The 21,480-nt window shown below is 39.3% G+C and overlaps 2 protein-coding genes and 1 long non-coding RNA gene across 4 annotated transcripts in view; 1 reads left to right on the top strand and 2 right to left on the bottom strand.

The window, feature by feature from the left end:
- The window catches only part of ZNHIT6 (zinc finger HIT-type containing 6), a 58,888-nt gene extending 58,290 nt beyond the window's left edge, over window positions 1–598 (bottom strand). Inside the window, exon 1 of the mRNA XM_084637176.1 lies at window positions 327–598. Coding sequence (XP_084493302.1) covers window positions 327–583 — 257 coding nt within the window. The 5' untranslated portion in view covers window positions 584–598. The remainder of the gene's footprint in view (window positions 1–326) is intronic.
- LOC311525233 lies at window positions 118–5,214 on the top strand. Its single transcript, XR_014712727.1, has 3 exons — window positions 118–227; window positions 2,312–2,390; window positions 5,062–5,214. It is a non-coding gene; the product is annotated as an uncharacterized lncRNA (long non-coding RNA).
- COL24A1 (collagen type XXIV alpha 1 chain) overlaps window positions 3,040–21,480 on the bottom strand; it is a 242,558-nt gene continuing 224,117 nt past the window's right edge. The window contains exons 54-61 of one of the 2 annotated variants that reach the window (XR_014712726.1): window positions 16,528–16,563; window positions 16,404–16,430; window positions 15,071–15,136; window positions 14,101–14,269; window positions 8,379–8,488; window positions 6,538–6,753; window positions 5,286–5,415; window positions 4,824–4,903 (exon numbers count right to left, since the gene is read on the bottom strand). Coding sequence is in view for 1 of the 2 variants with exons in the window: in XM_084637175.1 (XP_084493301.1) it covers window positions 4,757–4,903; window positions 6,538–6,753; window positions 8,379–8,488; window positions 14,101–14,269; window positions 15,071–15,136; window positions 16,404–16,430; window positions 16,528–16,563 (771 nt within the window). In the remaining variant the exon portion in view is untranslated. Of the gene's footprint in view, window positions 4,904–5,285; window positions 5,416–6,537; window positions 6,754–8,378; window positions 8,489–14,100; window positions 14,270–15,070; window positions 15,137–16,403; window positions 16,431–16,527; window positions 16,564–21,480 lie in introns of both variants that reach the window. The other variant, XM_084637175.1, reaches the window with a different exon arrangement.

Here is a 21,480-nt window from a genome sequence, read left to right as displayed (position 1 = left end):
CTAAATACATTCGAGGGTCTGGGCCCAAACTGCCACTCAGGGTCAAAGGGGGACACTCATTGGCTGTCGTCCGTTAGCCCGCCTCCGAGGAAGAGGCCAACCAGTGACGGACGAGAGGGCAACGCTCGCTCCGCCCGCGAGAGCTGAGGGCCGGGGCAACGGTGACACCCTGCCGCCGTGTCCCCTCGAGAGGAGAAGACACAGGGCAGCCTCCCCCCGGCCCGAGGGTGAGACCAGCGGCGGCGGCGCCGCGGCTGCCCCCAGGCCTCGGAAAGGGAGGAACGGGACGGTTCGCCCGTCGGGCCTCGGCTCCGCGCTGCTCCTACCTGTGCAGCGCCATCTTCCGCTTGCCGCAGGCCAGCCCCGGGCTCCCCGTCTCCGTGCCGGGCCCCTCAGGGCTTCCCGCCGGCCCGCTCGCCACCCCGGCTCCCTCCTCCTCCATCCGTGTCCCTGCTGCACACGCTCCGCCACGGCCCACGTGGGCCGCGTTCCTTCTGAGTGGCGGCGCTTTGCGGCTGCGCTGCGGGGTGGCGGCGGGTGACCGCCCTCTGGCGGCTGCTTGGGAGAGCGCCGCTGTTTCCATGGCGACCTGGAAACCCCCCCCCTCAGTCCCCACAGCCTGCTCCAGTGGAGGGGGCGGCTTTGCCCCCTGGTGCCCAAGCCGCTCCCATTGGTGGGCTGGGGCGGGGGCGGGGCCGCGGCCCGTGTCACTGACACATTCCCGCGCAGAGCTGTTTAACCGTTCATAGCCCCGCCCATCCCTGGCTGGGCCCGAGGCTGCACTTGGAGGTTAACAATTCACCTCAATTCACCCGGGGAGGTGGGGCAGGTTGTGCCATTAAGTTTCATGCAGTCCTAAGCCTGGAGCCCAGGGCACTTGCATGGGTCATGGCAGGGTAGAATATGGCTCTGAGTGATCACCTCCCTGAGAGGATACAGAGGTTAATTTCACTGTTGCAGGCCTGGTTTCCTCTGATTGGGAAATATCCCTGGAATACAATGGGCACGCTGGGGATTAAATTGCTTTAGCTTTTTAATTTTTCCTATGACCAGTGAGTTTTTGTTTGTTTGCTTTAAAAATCTGGTCACTGCGTGTGGGCTGTGCTGTTGCACTAATCTAAGCCCTGCTGGCTATTTGGAAAATTCTTAGACCTAATTAAGAGCTGTTACTTTTCTGGCTGGAGTTTGATATTTAGGGATAATGGTCCAAATTCTACACATAGTAAATCCAGAGTAACCCCATTGATTTTAGTGCAGCTAAATGGTTTGACTGATTGCAGCATCAAGCTCAATGACTCTAGGAGAGCATATGTTACACTCTGTCTGTTGGGCCATAGATTCCCGTCTCACTAGTGAGGCCTAAATGGCAAAGGTGGCCACCTAGGCCTTAGAATGTTAATGATCATATGATAAACAGCCTACTTAGTTCACTTGGTCTGGGATTAAATTCCTAAATATCGACTAGTGTATCCCTCCATTTAGGTGGGCAAAGGGGTGGAAACCCACCCTGCTTTATGGCATTCTCCCCCTAAACCTAGAAAACACCCTTTGTATTGATAGGGGTTTACAGGCTAGCAGGCAGCATGCCAGAATGGATTAATGTAGTTCCTATCAGAGCAGGTTTTCTTCAAGTTCCCTGCCACTTACACCAGCATTAATGCACGGGCTATTTGTGCAACTGCAGTGGGAGCAGACTCTCCTCCCATGGTAGAGTAGGTTGATGGTGGTTGTGTAAAGATTTCCAAGTCTGGGTGGAGATCTGCAAGGGTTGGGTTTCATTTGCAACAAATCCCTTGCCTAATAGTTATGCTGATTTCTTTCTCATGTTGATGAGGTGGCATGCACCCCTCACCCAGATACACACTGTTATTTTTTCCCCCTCTCCGATGTGTTTCTCTTCATGAGGTGTCATTTGGTTATAGGTATTATTTAAACCTATTAAATAGGTATTATTTTGGGTCTGATTATTTGTTTCCTACCTTTGCAGAGGTGTAGCTAAGGACAGAATTTGAGGACAATCGGGTTGTGTATGTGTAACTTAAAGCAGCTGTTGGCCTACAAAATCTGTGTGACACACACCAGAAACTAGCCAGCTTGAAAATTCAGGCTGCAGTAGAGCGGACTGTGCAAAACCAGACTTGTTTGGGTTTGCACAGGTGACAGAAACCCTCTTATTTTTTGTAAATGAACAAATGTGATACAAAAATCAGCTAGAGCTCCACAATGCCATTTTCACAGCTACTTTTCAGAGTAGTACTGCACTTTAAATGTTTACCTTTTCTCATATTCTATTTGTTATATTCGGTTACAGATGTTAGATACAGAAAATATCTATTTGGTCAGTCAGTCACTGCTGACTAGTCAAGAGAGGCAATACTTTACGTAAGCTGGTAAGTTGCTTAGCAAAGCTTAAAACAAAGTAGTGGTTCTGTCTCACTTTTTATATTGTTAGAAATATATTAAAGACATTTTTGGCACAAGACACGCTCTTGCTCAATGAAAACTTAAAACTATTACACATTCCTTTGTTTTAATGATGTTTGGGGAGGAGGGGTTCACAAGAGCATGTAGTTGCTTGGCTGGACTGATCCTGTGTTACCTAGAGCAATTTAAAGTATTATAATCAAAAGTAGTAGTGATTTAACCTTCTTATCTGGATTGAATTGTGTAGGATGGGCCACTAAAGTGTCTCATTAGGGTTTCCCACTCTCTCCCCCTCCAATTTTATTGATGTAGAATAACCATTTTAGATCATCAGCTATAAGATTCAGGAATGCATATATATGCTAATATAAAGAATATACACATTTACTTTTAAGTAACTTCTTACTATTTAAAGATGATTGTTTTTAACACAACACTGTCCTTATGAGATACAAGCATTAAAAATGTATTAAACATTAAAAAAAATAAGTGAAAATGAGAATAAGGTTGATAAAAGGATAAAAAAGTTAGCATTCTTACAAAAACAAATGGATGTAACATGATCTCAATGGAAAGTCAAACTAAGAACACATTGTTAACTATCATAAGTAACATTGCCTTTAAATGCTGAAATGACAATGAAGAATCTTCTCTGAACCAACTCTTCTTTTCTCTTTTTCCCCTTAATTTATCATTCTATAGCTTGAGTTGCTTCTTTAGATTACTCAAAGAATATGCACACTTTAAAGAAATCCATAATTTGAGGAAAAAATGCTACTTCAGCCCCAGCTTTAGAATTGGAGATTCTACACATTTGTCTTGTATAAGGAAATGTTCTGTCATTTGTGCAATATCCTGTAACACCACAAATATGCATGTGTTTCCCTTCCTAATACAAATATTTACCAAATAAGAGACTCTGTACAGCCTTTTCATGGTTGCTGAAAATGAACAATACAAGGAAAGGGAATCAAAATTATAAAAGATAAACAGTTATTTTTGAAGCACATTTTATTATAGATGAGTAAGCGTGACTTACTGTGGATAAAGATGATTTAAATGAATTGCTGTTTGAACACTCTCCCTCCCCCCAAATATGAGGTATAATTTTGCTCTGTATTACTGTACAAACTCTGCTTTGACAATAGATATAGGCAAGCAGTTTGCAAACCTTTTAAAGTAAATGTTTTGTCTTAATGATAAAAGTGTATTTTGTTCAACAGCTGAGGGTCAAATACTTTTAGACTCAAAATAAAAGTGTGAAACAGTGTCTAGTAATATTGCAAACAAATGGAATTTCTAAGTTACTGAAATAATTATGATTATAACTTAGCCATTCAAAACATATGCTGTATTAAATTTTTCAACAAGTTACAAAACATATACACAGTACATCATCTTAGATGCTATTGGGTGTTTAAAATAGTTAACTGCAGTCCAGAAACTAAACCCCAAAACTACTGTATGTAGCTCTTCTACAACAATCTTTACAATGGCTAACAATTAGCTGGCCTGCTTATAAGCACCATATACAATGTGCTGTCTGGTATATCACTTCCACAAGAATAAACAAAAACATTTTAATTAAGAATTTCACATAAATAATGTTTTTACTTGTAATGAAGTATGTGTCCAAACAATTTAAGATAAGTACTTTTACAACAGAAACATATCTTGATGTAACCAGCACATACAGTCTGCAAGAGAAAAAGGGAATCAAATAATCTCTACTAAAGCCACAAGCACCTTGTGTTATAAAGAGCACCAGAAATACAAACAGGAAACACGTAAGAGGTAGTGTACCATCTGTTAAGATGTATGTGTCCAAAAGGACTATAATACAACTTAGTGTTTAAGAAAAGACAACTTATTGTACTGTGGCATAATTCACTCTCATACACAAGCTATTGCACATTTGGGAGCATTAGCCAGTATTGCTCCTTACTACTGTATGTCTCCAGCTTTCCTTAGGATATCTTGTACAGTGCTGTTAAATAGGTTATTCAGAATACTAGAGGTCCTGAAGAATTTTATGTTTAGATATATAGTTCTCAGTTCCAGGGAAATATACAAGAAAGCACCAACCAATATTTAAAAAAATTAAATACTTTAGCAATGTCGTCATAGTCTCTTTTTTAAAATGCCATTTCTCCTTCTTAGGAGGAAGTCTTTTTCTTCCTGAGATTCTTTAAGATATAACCAACAATTTGCTTTAAAATTCTTCCACAGTTTCATAATGATTTAATCTTTAATTCATTTTGGTTTTTAAAAGATGCTTTTTCTGTGCAAAAGTTCCATGGTGTTGTGAGAAACCAGAGTCAGGTCAGGAAGCTTAGAGAAAGCACACTGAACCACTTTCTATGTGTTGCTGTTGTCCTGGTTTGAGATGAGGAAACGTATGCACTTGAACAACCGGAAGGTCAGTAGTGTCCTGAGTGTGAAAAAGGAACTCTGTCTTATGCCAGCTGCCATCTTGTATCTGCAGTTCATGGAATTAGAGAGAGTATTAAATACATATCAAACTATCAATTTCAAAACACAGAGAGAATCTAGAACTCAAGGAACCAGAGAAGCAAATGAGAGATCTATTCTCTTGTCAATGCATGTAACATTTGTGTGATATTTTTTTTTTTCAAGGACCATCTCCCAATCCATTGAAGAAAGAACATCTGTCAAAATTCTAACTTGCTATAAAGCTTGATGAGGGCTTGAACTATGAGACTAATACATTTCTATATTGCCTAGGCTTCTGCTTGGAATTAATATGCATTCTTAGGAGTTATGGGGAAATCAGCTCCATTTTTTGTCATGAACTTGTTTGGTTATTTTAATTTTTAGAAAATCTCAATAAAAACTGTTACCTTATAAAAATATAAAATAACAGTATAACGCTGTTTGGGGATGTGGGAGTCTTGATGTTTGCAGTCACTCCTTTCTTGCCCAACCAGTCAAAGCAGCAGGTACAGTGGAGACCGTTGAAAAGTGAAATCCCTGCAGGAAGGGATAAGTGAGATTCTGCAGGAAATCTGTACAGTACATAGTTTCCTGAAGAGAGAGAGAGATATCTCATAGAATCTCACAGAAAAACTACACTTTTCAATAGCCATCACTGCATGTCTTACCTTCTTCCAGAACAAAAACCCAAATCTGATGTACTTCTATAAATATAGGGCCTGATTCTTCACTGCTTTTCACTTTTTGCAGTAATTTATACCAGTGCAAAGAGCTACAGGTCTAAGTGTGTTGAAAATTCTGATCTGGTAACATTTTATACCCACTTAATACAGTTTCCAGTTTGAAAAGCACCTGTCATCATGCCATCTGTCTGAACACAGATCTCCCAGTGAATTTGAAAGAGTTCCACCCCTGGAATGATGACAGGATAAGGCTAAGTCCTTTGTTCTCTTTAGCACAGTATAGAATTGGATATTTTAGGTTCTCTGTAATAAAAATATATTGCTACAAGAGTCAGTGGTAAAGGCAACATCTTGCCTGTTAATGGAGTTGATCTAATAATTATTGGAATTTTATTAGATTTTTCAGATTTTTCCAAGTTCAAAAAAATTTATTTTAGCCAATGAAAGTTTGTCCATCATCAGTTGATTACATAAGTAGACGATTGCCCTGTAACTAGTGAAGTTAATGACATTCAGTCATCAAAAGATTAACTTCTAGCCTGTAATGAACTTGCCTTCTTCCAGCAGTTTGGTTTTATTCAGATAACATCATCAGAATATATAGCTCAGCCTAAGCTTTCACCCCATGCCTGGCTGTTCCAGGATTTCCTGAAGAATCTCCATGTACCTACCCTAAGTTGCCTCCGAAGAGAGGGTCCTGTCACCTCTCAGGTTCTGGTAGCATTAACAAGCAGGGTCCACTGAGTCTGATGCTAAGAGCAAAGACAGATTCCCTGCATAACTGCAATTGCTGTTAGCATTTGGATATATCTTGAATTTAATATAAAATGGTCAACATATGGAGAGACTTGCTAAACAATATGAGAAGTGTGCTTCATGTTATGAAAATCTAAATGACTCTTGTAATGATAGAAGGAAAAATAAATGCCCAAAGCTTATATTAGTTATTAATTTAATAACGCCAAAATGTATTTACCATGCATTCGTCTGTAAGCACCTTTGGTTCAAGTAGTGTATTTGCTTCAAACTTTTGACCATTCCAGCCTTTGAAGCTAACAGATGTTTTCTGAGCATCTGCCTCATTTGTTCCCCACACTGGTGTGTTCAGACAGTGAACGGTGATGGTATGGGTTGCTTCTGAGCTCAGTAAATGAAGAAAGTTCATCTGCACTTTTCCAACTCCAAACTCCAACTAGTTTACAAAAATGTGTTGTTAGACATAACAGTTGTATCATGCTCAATGGCCAACAATCAGAAAGATTTTGGCAATATAAATACAGCACTTATAGGGGATATTAACTGTACCAGTTAATTTGGTTGACAAACCAAAATGCATATGTCTCCTGCTTTCTTCAGAAGACTTGTCAGGTGTGTATATATATACACAAGAGTGGAATCCCACAATCATCATAATGAATGAATACAATTGTATACAAGTATATACACTTGTATAACTTACATTTTCAAAGCTTGTTTTAAAATTAATTAATTCTCAGTACACCCCTGAAATGTAGGTAGGTAGATATCCTTATTTTGCAGATAGGAAACTGATTCAAAGAATGGTTAAGTGACTCAAAGGAAGATATGCACAGAAAGAAGAGAGAGTTTGGATCAGAGTTCAGAAGTTCTTTGCTCCCGGTCTTGTTTGCAGTCCATTATATTGCTCTGCCTCTCAACACCTAGATTTTATTAATAACTTGAGATATTACAAGACACACAGAGAGAGGCGATATACATTGAGCTATATATGGAAAATGTAATTTTTCTTGCTTTATTCTTAATACATATTTGCAAGAAGTAGTGCCTATGCCCCCTAAATCTGGACACACAGGAGACCCTCTGTGCATAGATCTCACCTCTCCTAATTAGAGAGGTGTCAGTTGCCTGTGCTGCACCATCCTCCAGGCATTGTGAAGGACTCTCCCCAGGATTGGAATCTGCCTAGAAGAAAGAGGGCAGGGACTGGGCAGTTAGTAGGTGGTGCATGCTGGGTGAGGACTAAGCCTTGAAAATATAATACATTTCTGTGGTGTCCTCCATAATGGGGAAATGCCCTTGAAGAGGGATACTGGGGGAAGCAATGGTCAGGGGGGGCCCTTGCTTATGTGGATCCTCCAGTGCAGCTGTGCTGATTGGCAGAGAGAGTAGGATGTTCTGGAGATACAGTTGGCATAAAGGACACAGGTGCTCCACATAGACAGCATCCCAGGGGGCTCTATGGAGTATGGGGCAGAACCATGGCTCATTCTATTGGAATGGGAGGGCCCAACCTGAATAACAATGTGGGAGAAACCCAATGAGGGGAAACATTTGGCTTTTTCCTCCCATGGGCAATCTGGCCCACAGCCCTACAGATGTGGTACAGTACAGTTCAGTTAAAGTACATAGGTAAAACTCCACAGAAAATCAAGTCCCCATTCCAAAAGGCATGCAGTCTAAATGTAAATAGATGTTAGGATGCATTTAGTGAAATGAAAAGAAAACCAGTTTGTACTGAATACTTCGGTGACATGTTCAAGAGCAGAGACCCTGATGTCAATTCACATTTTAATGATGACTACAGTGTGCAATACAGGTATGGGGCATTTAAAATATTATAGACCGATTAAAGAGAGGCCCATAAAGGTAGTCACATAGAGACATATATGAAAAGAAACACATAATCAAATGAAACAGAGGAACACAGATTTAATTTATGGTGAAATAAAGCTGGTTAGCACTGAGAAATCTGACATGCCAGCATATATTGGGTGGGTCAGTGTTCACTTATTCAGAGTTTAAGCACAGAAACATATCCTAATGAGAAGCAATGCATACCTTTGTCACAGATACAGGTGATACACATGTCTGGCCACCAGCAGTGAAGTTGCAGAAAACCTCAATGGCATCAGAAGGACATCCAATATTTGGGTCAATCCAGTATTTTCCTATCAATTTATAATCCCAGATAAAAGGTAAAAAAAGATATAACTGCTGTTAAACAATTTTCTGAATAAAATTTCCATAATTTTTGGCAAATGTTAGAAGTATTATTACTGCAGCTTGACCTCCTATGGCATCCCTTTGGAATTACAAGAAAGATGTCTTAAGTTTTACATTTATATTAACAGTTACACAGTTAGAACTGGTACACTCTTATCCACTCTAGATTCTAGAGCACGTTTCCTTGATGGAACTAATGTTCATTCTATAAATAATACTGACTATTCAGCAGCTAGGAGATGTAAATTAGGCTCTTAACACTAAGTCCTCTTCTCCACATACAGTAGCTAGAGATTTGTTTCAAAATTAATTCTGAGAGGAAATCCTTTTTCTATAGTTAGGGTAATAGACGCTCATCAATTTCTGTGAACAGGAAATTAGTACAAGTGCCAGATCATAAAATAACAAATTGTTTGTTTGCACATAAGGCCTGGAGTGCACAAAATGCTTTTATTTTCCCTATCTTCATTTCACTTTTGCTGATAAGATCACAGGTGACTCTCTCTATAATGTGTATGTGTAATGTGCTTAAAGATGTTGGTTAGTGTTTGCTTTCATACTTGGGATAGAACATTAAGGCCAATTATTTGTTTGTTATCCTGGTGCAACTCCCAATAAAGTCAGTGAGAGAAGAAACAGTGCAAGTGACAAGTCTAAAAGCAGAATTTAGTTCCATGTTTCCTAAGCGGCAGTTAAAGATGGACCAGACTGTGCCCCAGAATCAACAAATGGTGGTTCCTTTGTGCAAATCTCCCCCAGCCTGCACGGAAGACGAGGCCAGTTACTCTTGCAGCATTCTCCCCACCCCCATTCCTAGGACCATATGGTGGGTTCTCCTTGTGGTTGGGATCCATGCAGGAGAGTGCAACAGGAATGGGTGGCTTCCAGTGAGGGCTGAGCACATCCTTTCTTTACCAGTGCTTTAAGTATTGAGATTACGTAGACAAGATAATATAACCTGGGGTTCTATTATCTTTTGTGTGGTGCCCCTTCTGTAACAGAAACCCCTCTTTCAAAGGGCGGTCCTGGGGGCAATTGGACCTCTGATCGTGCAGTTCCACTGGGAATGCACTAGCAAGAACTGAGAAGGCAAGATGAAATGACACCTGGGTTCTAGAGCCTGAGAGAATAGCTCTGGCTTCATGTGGATCCTGGAGGACCCATGGAGTTTGGAGTCTAACCCACAGAGGGCATGGTGAGGGGGCAAACCCCCATGATGGAACAACTTTGTTTAGGAAACCTCATTGAATTTTCCTCTCCCTTAGCCTCTTGCGGCTTTTTACTACATGAGGGATGTTCCTATCCTTTGCTTTTACCATGCTACTATGACACAGACAATGAGATTTTAATCCTCAACTGTTTGGGATTTGGCTACTTAACTCCCTTAGGCTCCTTGGAAGAGTCTTGTTTTACATGAGTTTTCTAAACATGTTTATGCATGTTTAAATCATTACAGTATGTGAAAGCCAATGCATACATTTATGGTGAAAATGAATACTTTTGCTACATACAGACAAACCCTACCACCACAGGTAAGTACAGCTCCATTGCAGGGTAAGGGGTGGAGGGCTAGGTTCCTGCTGTCTGCACACCCTGCACCTTAATGCACAGGGCAGTGTCAGAAATGGGGCAAGGGCTGATGATTCACCAGTTGTTTCCCCTTCCCTCATGTGCAAAGGGGGTGTAGGAGCTATTGTCTGCAGTGGTCTCAGAGTTGTTCCATTGCTGCTCCACAATTTTCAGAAGGGAGATACCTTCCTTCTTGACCTCTGCAGCTATCCACAGTGCACAGTCTGGTTACTCAGGGCCAGGACTTGGCCCACAGAAAATAGTCTACATATAGGAAGAAAATTCTCTCATGATTGGCTAATAACAATCAGGTATAAGTCAGTAAGTTGACTCTGACAAAGACTGACTCTGGACAATTTTACCCATTTAGATGGCATATAGATTCATAGATACCAAGGTCAGAAGGGACCATTATGATCATCTAGTCCAACCTCCTGCACAACGCAGGCCACAGAACCTCACCCACCCACTCCTGCGAAAAACCTCTCACCTATGTCTGAGCTATTGAAGCCCTCAAATCGTGGTTTAAAGACTTCAAGGAGCAGAGAATCCTCCAGCAAGTGACCCGTGCCCCATGCTACAGAGGAAGACAAAAAACCTCCAGGGCCTCTTCCAATCTGCCCTGGAGGAAAATTCCTTCCTGACCCCAGATATGGCGATCAGCTAAACCCTGAGCATATGGGCAAGATTCACCAGCCAAATACCCAGGAAAGAATTTTCTGTATTAGTTTCTGGGTAGGGCCCAGAAGTATCATATCTGATACAGAATGTTCAGAGAATGCTTCAGCAAATTAATCCTTCCTGTTTAAACACTTCAGGGATGTAAAGACTCCAAAAAACATTCCAACAGTATCTGGAATGTATTTTAGAGCGGGTTACTTTGTCAATGTGAAACCAGAAATATTTCTGAATACTTTTACATTTCCCATTTATTTAAGCTCAAACACCTTCTGCAGAGCCAATGAAATCCTACAGTTGCTATCTATAAGTCTGGTGAAGGAAGAATACAGAAAAGCTTAAGGAATGTTTAGGGACTTGATAAGTCTGGCTTCTTACATGCTGTTTAGCTCATCAGAGGGCACAACAATAATTCCCCTTAAAATTTACGTAAGGTTACATTTTAAAATAAGTACTTTGTCCCCATTACCTCTAAATACATTTCCTTTTTGCGTATTTGCTTTTATTTTAACAATTGTTACCTCTTAGAAATTCCTGATGCTAATGGAAAGATTTGCAGATATTTATAATGAACACACTCAGACAGTGAAGTATGTGAAATACTTCTATTGATGTCACATTTCAATGACCAGTCAAGATTTATTGATTAATGGTTGCCTCAAATAGAATAGTTGTCAATATATCTGATTATACACATTTTTTATTATAACAATATAGACCTTTACCCACACAAAGTTCATTGCAGGATCAGATATTTGAGAAATTATTTCTATAACAAAGCTAGATTTAAAAGATGTGAAAATGTTACTAAATATTAGAAAAAATAGATTTTCAGCATGTTTTTTATTTACTCTATATCTGAAGTACTTTAGTGTTAAAATAAAAATATAATTATACATATCTATACAATATGGCCTGCTTTCACCATATTTGAACATAATACAGGACATTCCAAAGCACTGTCTAGTAGCCTGTTATTTACTCTATTCTTATGCTATGTAATGACTGGGCTCAATCCTTTCCCCTTTGAAGATACAATTGGCTTCAGTGGGAGCAGGATCAAATCCATACTGTCAGGAAACTGTGATAATTACAGAACTCAGATTCTGCACATTGAGTCAGATGATGCCAGTGGCTCAGATTCTGCAAATACTTGCATACATGAGTAACTTTATACATGTGAAAAGAAAAGGAGTACTTGTGGCACCTTAGAGACTAACCAATTTATTTGAGCATAAGCTTTCGTGAGCTACAGCTCACTTCATCGGATGCATCGGATATATCGGATGCATAGAGATGGTTAGTCTCTAAGGTGCCACAAGTACTCCTTTTCTTTTTGCGAATACAGACTAACACGGCTGTTACTCTGAAACCTGTCTTTATACATGTGAGTAGTTCAATGGGACAAGTTCATGTGTATAAAATTATTAAAACATGTAAGAGCTTCCAGGAGTGGGCACTTCAGTCAGTCATGTCAATATGCCCGGTTTCGTCAAGCTGCAGTCTGAGGGTGTTGGTATGAGCAGTGAACACTAAATATGCTAACATCAGAAGACATACCTTACATATACAATACATTCATATCAACTTAGTGCAAAATGCATATAGATTTGTGCCAGTTTGAGCAGTGATGGCCATGAGCACTTCTGTAGAAGTTTAAGCAATTTTGAATATGGTGTTAGGAGCCAGTGATCCAGTGTTAGAGCAAATATTTTAAATACCTAAGTACCAATTACCTCCAAAATTTATTTTTGAAAAATAAATCTATAACCTACTGTAAACATGTAAACAATATGAAGATATTGTGATAGGTGCTGCAGAAATACTATGGTAGCTAGATTAAGGCAGGGCTTTTCAAAGGGTCATAAAGGTACTAGGATGCTCAACTTCCAATGAAAAAAGAAAAGGAGTACTTGTGGCACCTTAGAGACTAACAAATTTATTTGAGCATAAGCTTTTTGTTGAAGAATTGCCACCAGAAGCAAATACTCACCAGCAACCACACACCACACAACAGAACCACTAACCCAGGAACCTATCCTTGCAACAAAGCCCGTTGCCAACTGTGTCCACATATCTATTCAGGGGACACCATCATAGGGCCTAATCACATCAATCACACTATCAGAGGCTCATTCACCTGCACATCTACCAATGTGATATATACCATCATGTGCCAGCAATGCCCCTCTGCCATGTACATTGGCCAAACGGGACAGTCTCTACGTAAAAGAATAAATGGACACAAATCAGACGTCAAGAATGATAACATTCAAAAACCAGTCGGAGAACACTTCAATTTCTTTGGTCACTTGATTACAGACCTAAAAGTGGCAATTCTTCAACAAAAAAACTTCAAAAACAGACTCCAACGAGAGACTGCTGAATTGGAATTAATTTGCAAACTGGATACAATTAACTTAGGCTTGAATAGAGACTGGGAGTGGACGGGTCATTACACAAAGTAAAACTATTTCACCATATTTATTCCCCCCACCCCCCACTGTTCCTCAGACGTTCTTGTCAACTGCTGGAAATGGCCCACCTTGATTATCACTACAAAAGGTTAAAGCTCTCCTGCTGGTAATAGCTCACCTTACCTGATCACTCTCGTTACAGTGTCTATGGTAACACCCATGGTTTCATGTTCTCTGTATATATAAATCTCCCCACTGTATTTTCCACTGAATTATCCGATGAAGTGAGCTGTAGCTCACAAAAGCTTATTTGTTCGTCTCTAAGGTGCCACAAGTACTCCTTTTCTTTTTTGCGGATACAGACTAACATGGCTGCTACTCTGAAATCTTCCAGTTTCAGTGTACGCAAACCCATAATGTCGAATGAAAAAGGTAAACTTAGAAGTCTGGGTGTGGGCAGTAAGAAGTCTCTAAGCCTGATTTTCATCAGTCTATATCAATTGACTTCAGCTGAGTTACCCTTGGTTTACACCAGCATGATCAGAGTATCATATCCTCTGTACTGAGAAAATGCAGGTTTGAGATTGTTTTAAAGCTGCTGCCACTCACAAGAAATTCAGCACTGAGTATTGGCAGGTTGGACTAGCCTAGAAGAAGCAGCAGTTATTTTTTCACCATCCACAGAGAGCAGAAGCAGCTTTGGGGATAAAATGACAGGTAAGTCCATTATGGATAGGTGTGTGGTACTCAGTAGTTATATGGAATTAACAAGTTAAAATTAATACAGTTATTAAAATGCCACCCATTACGGTTTTGCTCTAGAAATTAAAAGTTGGAAACAAGATATTCTAAATCCTGATGGTATATATGATTTGATGAAAGTAGACACTTACCATCTGATACTTTACGTTCACAGTTAAGCAAATCCCTGCAGATGCGTGCTGGGTTATCTCGAGTGCCGAGGGGGTTCTTGATACTGTGCAGTAAATTGCTAAGGTAGTGTAGCGTTTTGAATATCTCTGCACTGTGATCTAGTAAATTTACTTCAGTATTCTGGTACCTCTGCCGTTAGCAATAATGTTATCACAAAAATGCCATAGCAGCAGTGCATGCAGTTAAATCAAATGCCCATTGGAGACCACATGCAGAAATGAAAGGTGTTTATGATGCATGCAACCGGCCACATATGAGATAATAGAAATGATTTATTCAAATTAAAAATAATTAGTACATTTTATTAAAATCATTGGAGAAAAGGTGTTACAGTCAGGTTAAAAATTGTTATAAACATTGTTATAATACATGGAAATGGAAATTTGAATACACAAAAAAGAAAAAAAAAAGAAAGAAATTAGTTCATTTTATAAGCGATACCTTACACTGTCAGATTTTGAACAACAGAGTTAATAGTCTTAAGTCCCAATCTAAAGACACATACAAATGTGCTTAACTTTACACATGTGCAGAGTCCCATTGATGCAACGACTCTACTCACATGCATGAAGTTAAGCGTGTGTAAGTGACTGATGGATCAAGGCCTTAATGACAGTCTCATTTGTAGACATCTAGCTGAATGTATACACTTCACATTGTATAATGGATTGATACTTTCCATCCTCTTTAATCATATTTAAACATTAGAAATACTGTGGTTTTTAAAACTTGACTTAAATTGCATACTATGTATCCAATTGTGTTTAATCATATTATACATGGGTTAGTTTTTCCTCGCAAAACAGTTTCTAGTTTTTCTCTGTTTTCAATAAAGCCTTTGTGAAGAAGCCATGTTTTGGCCTTAAAAAACCCAACTCTTTATACATTTTCTAATGTATGTGCCAATGTAAATAAAGGAAGATATATTACCTCCATCTGTAGTGCACCATTTGATTCAATCAACGCTTGAATAGCAGCATTGATGTCCATTTGTTTCTGTGTAAACCAAAACCATTGAAGATCAGCAGTAAGATCAACAGAGAATAAAATTAAGGTTGTAAGTTCTTCAAGTATTGCTGCAGAAATATACCAGTTATATCTGATGAAGAATTTGAAAGTCTCTTGATTAAAACATATTGCACATAAATGTGTATGTATCAAAAAGGACAAAAAAGCCCAACTTCCCCAAAACCTCTGAGGCCTTCTAATTGTTTAGCTGAATGCTCCACATCCATTAAATTACAAACTATGAATTTTTACTTTTAAAAAGAAAAAACAAACGGATGAAATGGGATACTCTTATTTTAAAGAATTGTAATTTTAAAAAATAAATTAATTAGTTTATTTTATCAGTTATTTTCCTGGAAAAAAAATACAACAAACAAAACAAAAAATCCCCAGCCCAAACTATTGGCTCCAAACCTGTCTGCCATCCATCTAATCTAATACATCAACAGTTACAAATACTATTTATAGATGGAGAAAAAGGTGATATTTACTCTCCAAACAAGATACACAAAAAACAATTCAGTCTCTAGTCATGCACATACAACATGGGCCAGATTCCCTGGTCCCTTTGCACTACTCTAGTGGTGAAATGTGCTATATCTTGCCAGCTGAGAAGTCCTTTGATGTGATGGAGTCCTTGGCTGGCATCCAACTAGTTCAGCTGCCTCCTATACCACAGGCCACCCTAGCCCTACTGTAGGGGGAATGCCAGAGTGGGAGGGGGTGCAGCATCTGTCATGCCATGACCTGACTCAGGAGGGTGGCCCAGGAAGGGGGCTGCCCAATAGAGCAGAAATAATAGAAAAGGACTAGAACACTAAATCCATCCTCCCAGTAAATGCTGGATTATAATCCCCTAGAAGAAAACGGATACATTTGATGTGTATGCATCTGGTGAATGACATACCACGGAGCATCCTACTTCCCTTCAGAATTTGTATATGCTGAATTCCTACATGTAAGCTTTAAAACTGGACTGAAGTTTACGTAGGCCAAGCGTGTGAGCATGGGCATGTGATTTGCCCTTTTAGGACTCTGCAACATGGTAGCACTACTAGAACAGAAGATGTCAGACAGGAGGTTTAGCATAGCAATTATATCTGAGCTTAGATATTATAGTGATGAGTGCTAAAGAAAACACATTTGAATTTCACTTGAGATGATGGAGGAAGCAATACCCTATGAAGAGGGTCTCAACATTTTCACTTTCAACAATGAGGAAATGAGTTGCAGTGAGCACAATTATGAAACTTACTCTTGCACCAGGTACCCCAGGTGGACCCTAGAAAACAAGAGAAAGCAGTTATTAGGTATTGCAGGCTTCTTTAAATCACACATGCAAGGAGAACCTAGATAAAAATAGCTCTTTATACACTTACCGGTGGACCTGGATGACCCCGTGGTCCCTGAGGGCCCTAGGAGAAAGGAAGATAAAATGCATTAGGGTTAAAAAAAATCCTTCTACTTTTGAATTTTTTTTTTTAAATCAGAAAATGCCATAATGAAGTGTAGTCAGCTGTGATCTGCACAAAGATTTCTTGGTAGAGCTGTAGACCATTTGTCTCCACTTCTGAATGTACTGCATTGTGCATTTTTAAAAACTAAGTGTTGTTCTTATGAAAGGTGCCAGTGACAGTGCTGGATATAAAAACAACCCTCTGTTTTTCTGATCACACTTGATATTAAGAGTACATTTATAAATAGTGTGCAGAGGGTTAATAAATATTTAATAGATCTTATAAGCATGTCACACATGAGTAGTGTGTGTTATGGATAGCTATAAGCACATTAGCACAAAGTGTTATAGATGGTTATAAAGAGTTTCTTGACTTACTGAACTCTAATAGTTGATCAACCTTTTACTAAATGATATATTAATAAATTATTAGCCCTTAATAAACTATTTATAAAAGTACACTTAATACAAAGTATGACATTTGATTCAGGACATGGAACACTTACATCATGGGCCCTGACATTGCAAACTTCTCTCCTTCTAATGCAAGCAACATGTCACCACCATTGCTGACCATAGAGGAACTTCATTTAAGGGTGGAATTAAGCAGCAAGAAGGGAGGAGGAACCAATTACAGTCACAGGGGCCTTGCAGGGCATAATGTGTACAACACACACAAAAGGTTAACACAAGTAGAAAAGGAAAGAGAAAAGTCTACACCTCGGGTGTAGACCCCATAAAAATCACATCCCTAATCAACACTGTTATACCAGCAAAAGTTTCTAGTGTAGACCTGGCCAAAACCCTCATCCTAGTAGTAAACCATTTCATCTGTTTCTTTCAGTTCTCTAACCAATACACCAACAAGTAGTATGTCATCCAAGAGACTTCAAAAGAAACATCTGCATAAGCATCACTGTGCAGAACAACTGTGAGCATGATCCTCCATCTCAAACACTTACATCATGCCAACCAAGTCAATGGGAGTTTGGGATGTTTAGAGCATGCAGGGTTGTGTCCCATGCTAGTTCACATACATTTAAATGGGAGGATGCCAGATAAGATCATATAAAAGAGACACATTTGGGTAACCGAGACTTTTCAGATCTATCGATCTCTAGAAGCACATTGGTCACACTCTTTAGCCCATATGATGTAAAATTCATGGGACAGAACACATGGTAGCTATGTGAGAGCGCATTTTGATTTCCAATGGGAGCTGTTACGATCACCTTGATTCAATCTCCATAGCCCAAATCTGTATTTTGTGAGTGCTGCTGTTCTATAAACAGCTGTATAGTAATTATGGAGAGGAGTTAAAACTGAGGACATTTCTTTATGTTTAAGTTTAGCCTTTGCTGATTTTTACTGTGAAGGCATTAAGGGTTGAATCAGTTTGGATATTTAATTTTGTCAGCTTTTCAACCATCACCTACTGTCACTGGATCCTACTTACCTGGTTTCACCCAGTGTATGCATATTCAAGACTATAAGCCACCACCTCTATCTCGCAGACCAACATCTACTGTAGTTTTACCGAGGCACCATTGATTAGTGGTTAATGTAGGGGAACAGTAATATAACCTAAAACTTCTGATTCCTAACTGTGCCACTAACTCTGTGTGATTTTGGCAAGTCACATAACCTCACTCTGCCTCACTTAATCCATCTACAGCTTATAATACTTACTGACCTTTAAATAATTGTTATTATAATATTGATGAGAAATGATGTTAGCAAAATCTTCCTATGACTACTTTGGGTCAGATTCTCAGCTGGTGTAAGTCAAGTGAGTTCAACAGTGCTATGCCAGTTTATGCCAGCTGAAAATTTTGCATTTAATTAACCAGATCAGTAGCACATTTGTTGTCAATATGTCTCAAGGATCCTTCAAACCAATGTGTGTATATTGCGGTATTCTTTGATCATGCTTAGTGAAGTGCATTTGATATCCTTATTGGTAGAAAAAGAAAGGGAAAGGGTGAAAAGAAACAAAAAGAATGATTTCCACAGTGTAAGGAGATATTTGTGTATCTTGGTTCAGGACTAGGTTACACAATGGCCAAGTTACATCAAGATGTGAAGGCTTCAATGATCTATACTGCTCCTATGTAAACACTTATTTCTGGTGAATAGATGTCTTTGTTCTGTGTACAGTGATTCAAAACTTTCACTGGATTTCTCTTATAGCTGAACCAGTCTATATTTTTGGTGTATGCACCACAACTGTATGTCTGTGGAACTATTTTAAGACACTTGAGATTTATAGAGAGGGATTTTATTGACAGTTGTATTGTTCTGATGAATTTAAACTGTTCTAAAAGGAGGTGATGTGACTCAGTCTGCCTTGATCCACTATCTCCTGACCTTGCTAATCAAATCCCATATGAAAAGGTAAATTGGCAGTCAACGCTACCTGGGGAAAACCCCCTTGGGCATATTACATTTCTTAAACGTTTTAAAACTTCAAGGATCTACATCAATTACTTTTACAAGTCTTTTAAACATAACAAAATTTCAAATAGTATGTTGGAAATTCTGTAGAAACATTATAAATGCTCCTTTCTGCCACAGAGCTGCAGTAGAAGGTTAAATTGCACATTTTATGAATTAAGTTAATAGCAGAATATTCCCCTGGAATGTACAGGATTAGCTTTATGAATCTACTTAATGCTAATGTGATCAAAGGATAAGTAAAGGAGTGAGAAAAGTATAATTCCAGTTCCTTAATACCAAAACCAAAGAATAAAATGAATTATTTTTAGTGTGTTCTTTAATCCTTTCAAGCCCTTAATTTGACAGCTAGCACAAAAGGTCAAAGGCCCAAACTCCATTCTTTTCTCTTTGGTACTTCAAAATTCTGATCCTACAAACATTTATGCGTGTGCTTAACTTTAAGCATGAGCAATCAGGGACTTCAATAGCGCTACTTACATGTTTACAGTTAAGTATGTACATAAGTGTTCGCAGGATCAGGACCGTAAACCCAGTTGGCCTGATTTTCAGAGGCACTGAGCACTCATAACTCCTGTTTGATTTAAAGAGAGTTGTGGGTGCCCAGCCTCTATGAAAATCAGGACACATGGTGTTGATCATTGTCTTACACAACCTTTATACCAGTGTAACAATGCTGACTGGAGTGGAATTCTTTCTGAGTTACACTGGCGTAAGTGAGAAGAATCACCCTTTACATGTTTTTATGTCCCATTTTATTGAAGACAATATGATGATAGGAAGGGCTAATAATGTGATCCTTGGATGCATAAATGGGAATCTCAAGTAGGAGCAGAGAGGTTATATTACCTCTGTGTTTGGCCTGATGAGACTGCTGCTGTGTCCAGTTCTGGTGCCAACAATTCAGGAAAGATGTTCATGCCTTGATAGACTCAAGGAGTTTAATCTATTTAGCTTAACAAAGAGAAGGTCATGGGGTGACTTGATTACAGTCTATTAGTACCTACATGGAGAAAAATATTTACTAATGGGCTCTTCAGTCGAGCAGACAAAGGTATATTTAACAAGATCCAATGGCTGGCAGTTGAAGCTAGATAAATTCAGACTGGAAATAGATTGTAAATTTTTAACAGTGAGGAGAAAGTAAATAAGGAAGTGTTATTTACTCCTTCTCATGACATAAGAACTAGGATGAAATGAAATGAAATCAAATGAAATAGGCAGCAGGTTTAAAACAAACAAAAGGAAGTATTTCTTCACACAATGCACAGTCAACCTGTGGAACGCTTTGCCAGAGGATGTTGTGAAGGCCAAGACTGTAACAGGGTTCAAAAAAGAACTAGATAAATTCATGGAGGATAGGTCCATCAATGGCTATTAGCCAGGATGGGCAGGGATGGTGTCCCTAGCCTCTGTTTGCCAGAAGCTGGGAATGGGCAACAGGGGATGGATCACTTGATGCTTACCTGTTCTGTTCGTTCCCTCTGGGGCACCTGGCATTGGCTACTGTCAGAAGACAGGATATTGGGCTAGATGGACCTATGGTCTGACCCAGTAGGGCCGTTCTTATGTTAATTAACCATTGGAACAATTAACAAGGGTTGTGATGGATTCTCCATCACTGACAATTTTAAAATCAAGATTGAATATTTTTTAAAAAGACAAGTTCTAGTTCAAAAGGAGTTATTTTGGGAGAGTTCTATGGTCTGTGTTATCCAGAAGGTCAGACTAAATGATCACAACAGTCATGGCCTCGGAATCCATGACTTTATGACAGGCATACATCATCAGCTGAAGAAAATAATGCAGAATACTCAGTATCTTCCCATTCAGCACAGGCAGTGCTGCTTGACTGAAATTAGGAATATTCTGAGGGGTGTTTTTGACCTTTAAGCAGATGTTTGGTGGGAAAATGAAACTCAGTTGTGAATGTTTGCAAGGGGTAAGAATCCCTTCATTTGACAAGAAAATGTCTGCTGCAAATACAAGAGTAGGGTTCAGTCCAGCAAAGTGTATCTGCAACTTCAAGCCAGGGTCCCTATTTAGATACAAGTTGGCCTGCTGTTGAAGGCTAAAAAGCAAAAAATTATGAGCCAAATCCTCAGCTGCTGTAGATGGATATAGTTCTATTGACGCTGATGGAGCTTCACCAGCTTATATTAGCTGAAGACCTGGCCCAGCATATGAAACCAGTTTCTGAGTTAGCTGGGGAAAGGAGAAAATAGTTAGGGCAGGTTGTGACTTTGCACTCAATATGATTTTATAAAAATATGCTAATAAGTGTGAATATAATGTAACTGGAATATGCTTCATGCAAAAGGTCTCTTGTAAGGTATTATTACAAAGCTTATAATCTACTGAGTGTGGTCATCCTATTTGTATAAATGTATCTCTCTTGTATCTGAAACTAGAAATATGAAAT

This window comes from Lepidochelys olivacea (genome assembly GCF_965140295.1).
Source record: "Lepidochelys olivacea isolate rLepOli2 genome assembly, chromosome: 8".
In the NCBI taxonomy this organism is placed as follows: domain Eukaryota; kingdom Metazoa; phylum Chordata; order Testudines; family Cheloniidae; genus Lepidochelys; species Lepidochelys olivacea.
The sequence above is the reverse complement of the archived record's forward strand: the minus strand, read 5'-3'. Positions and strand labels throughout refer to the sequence as shown.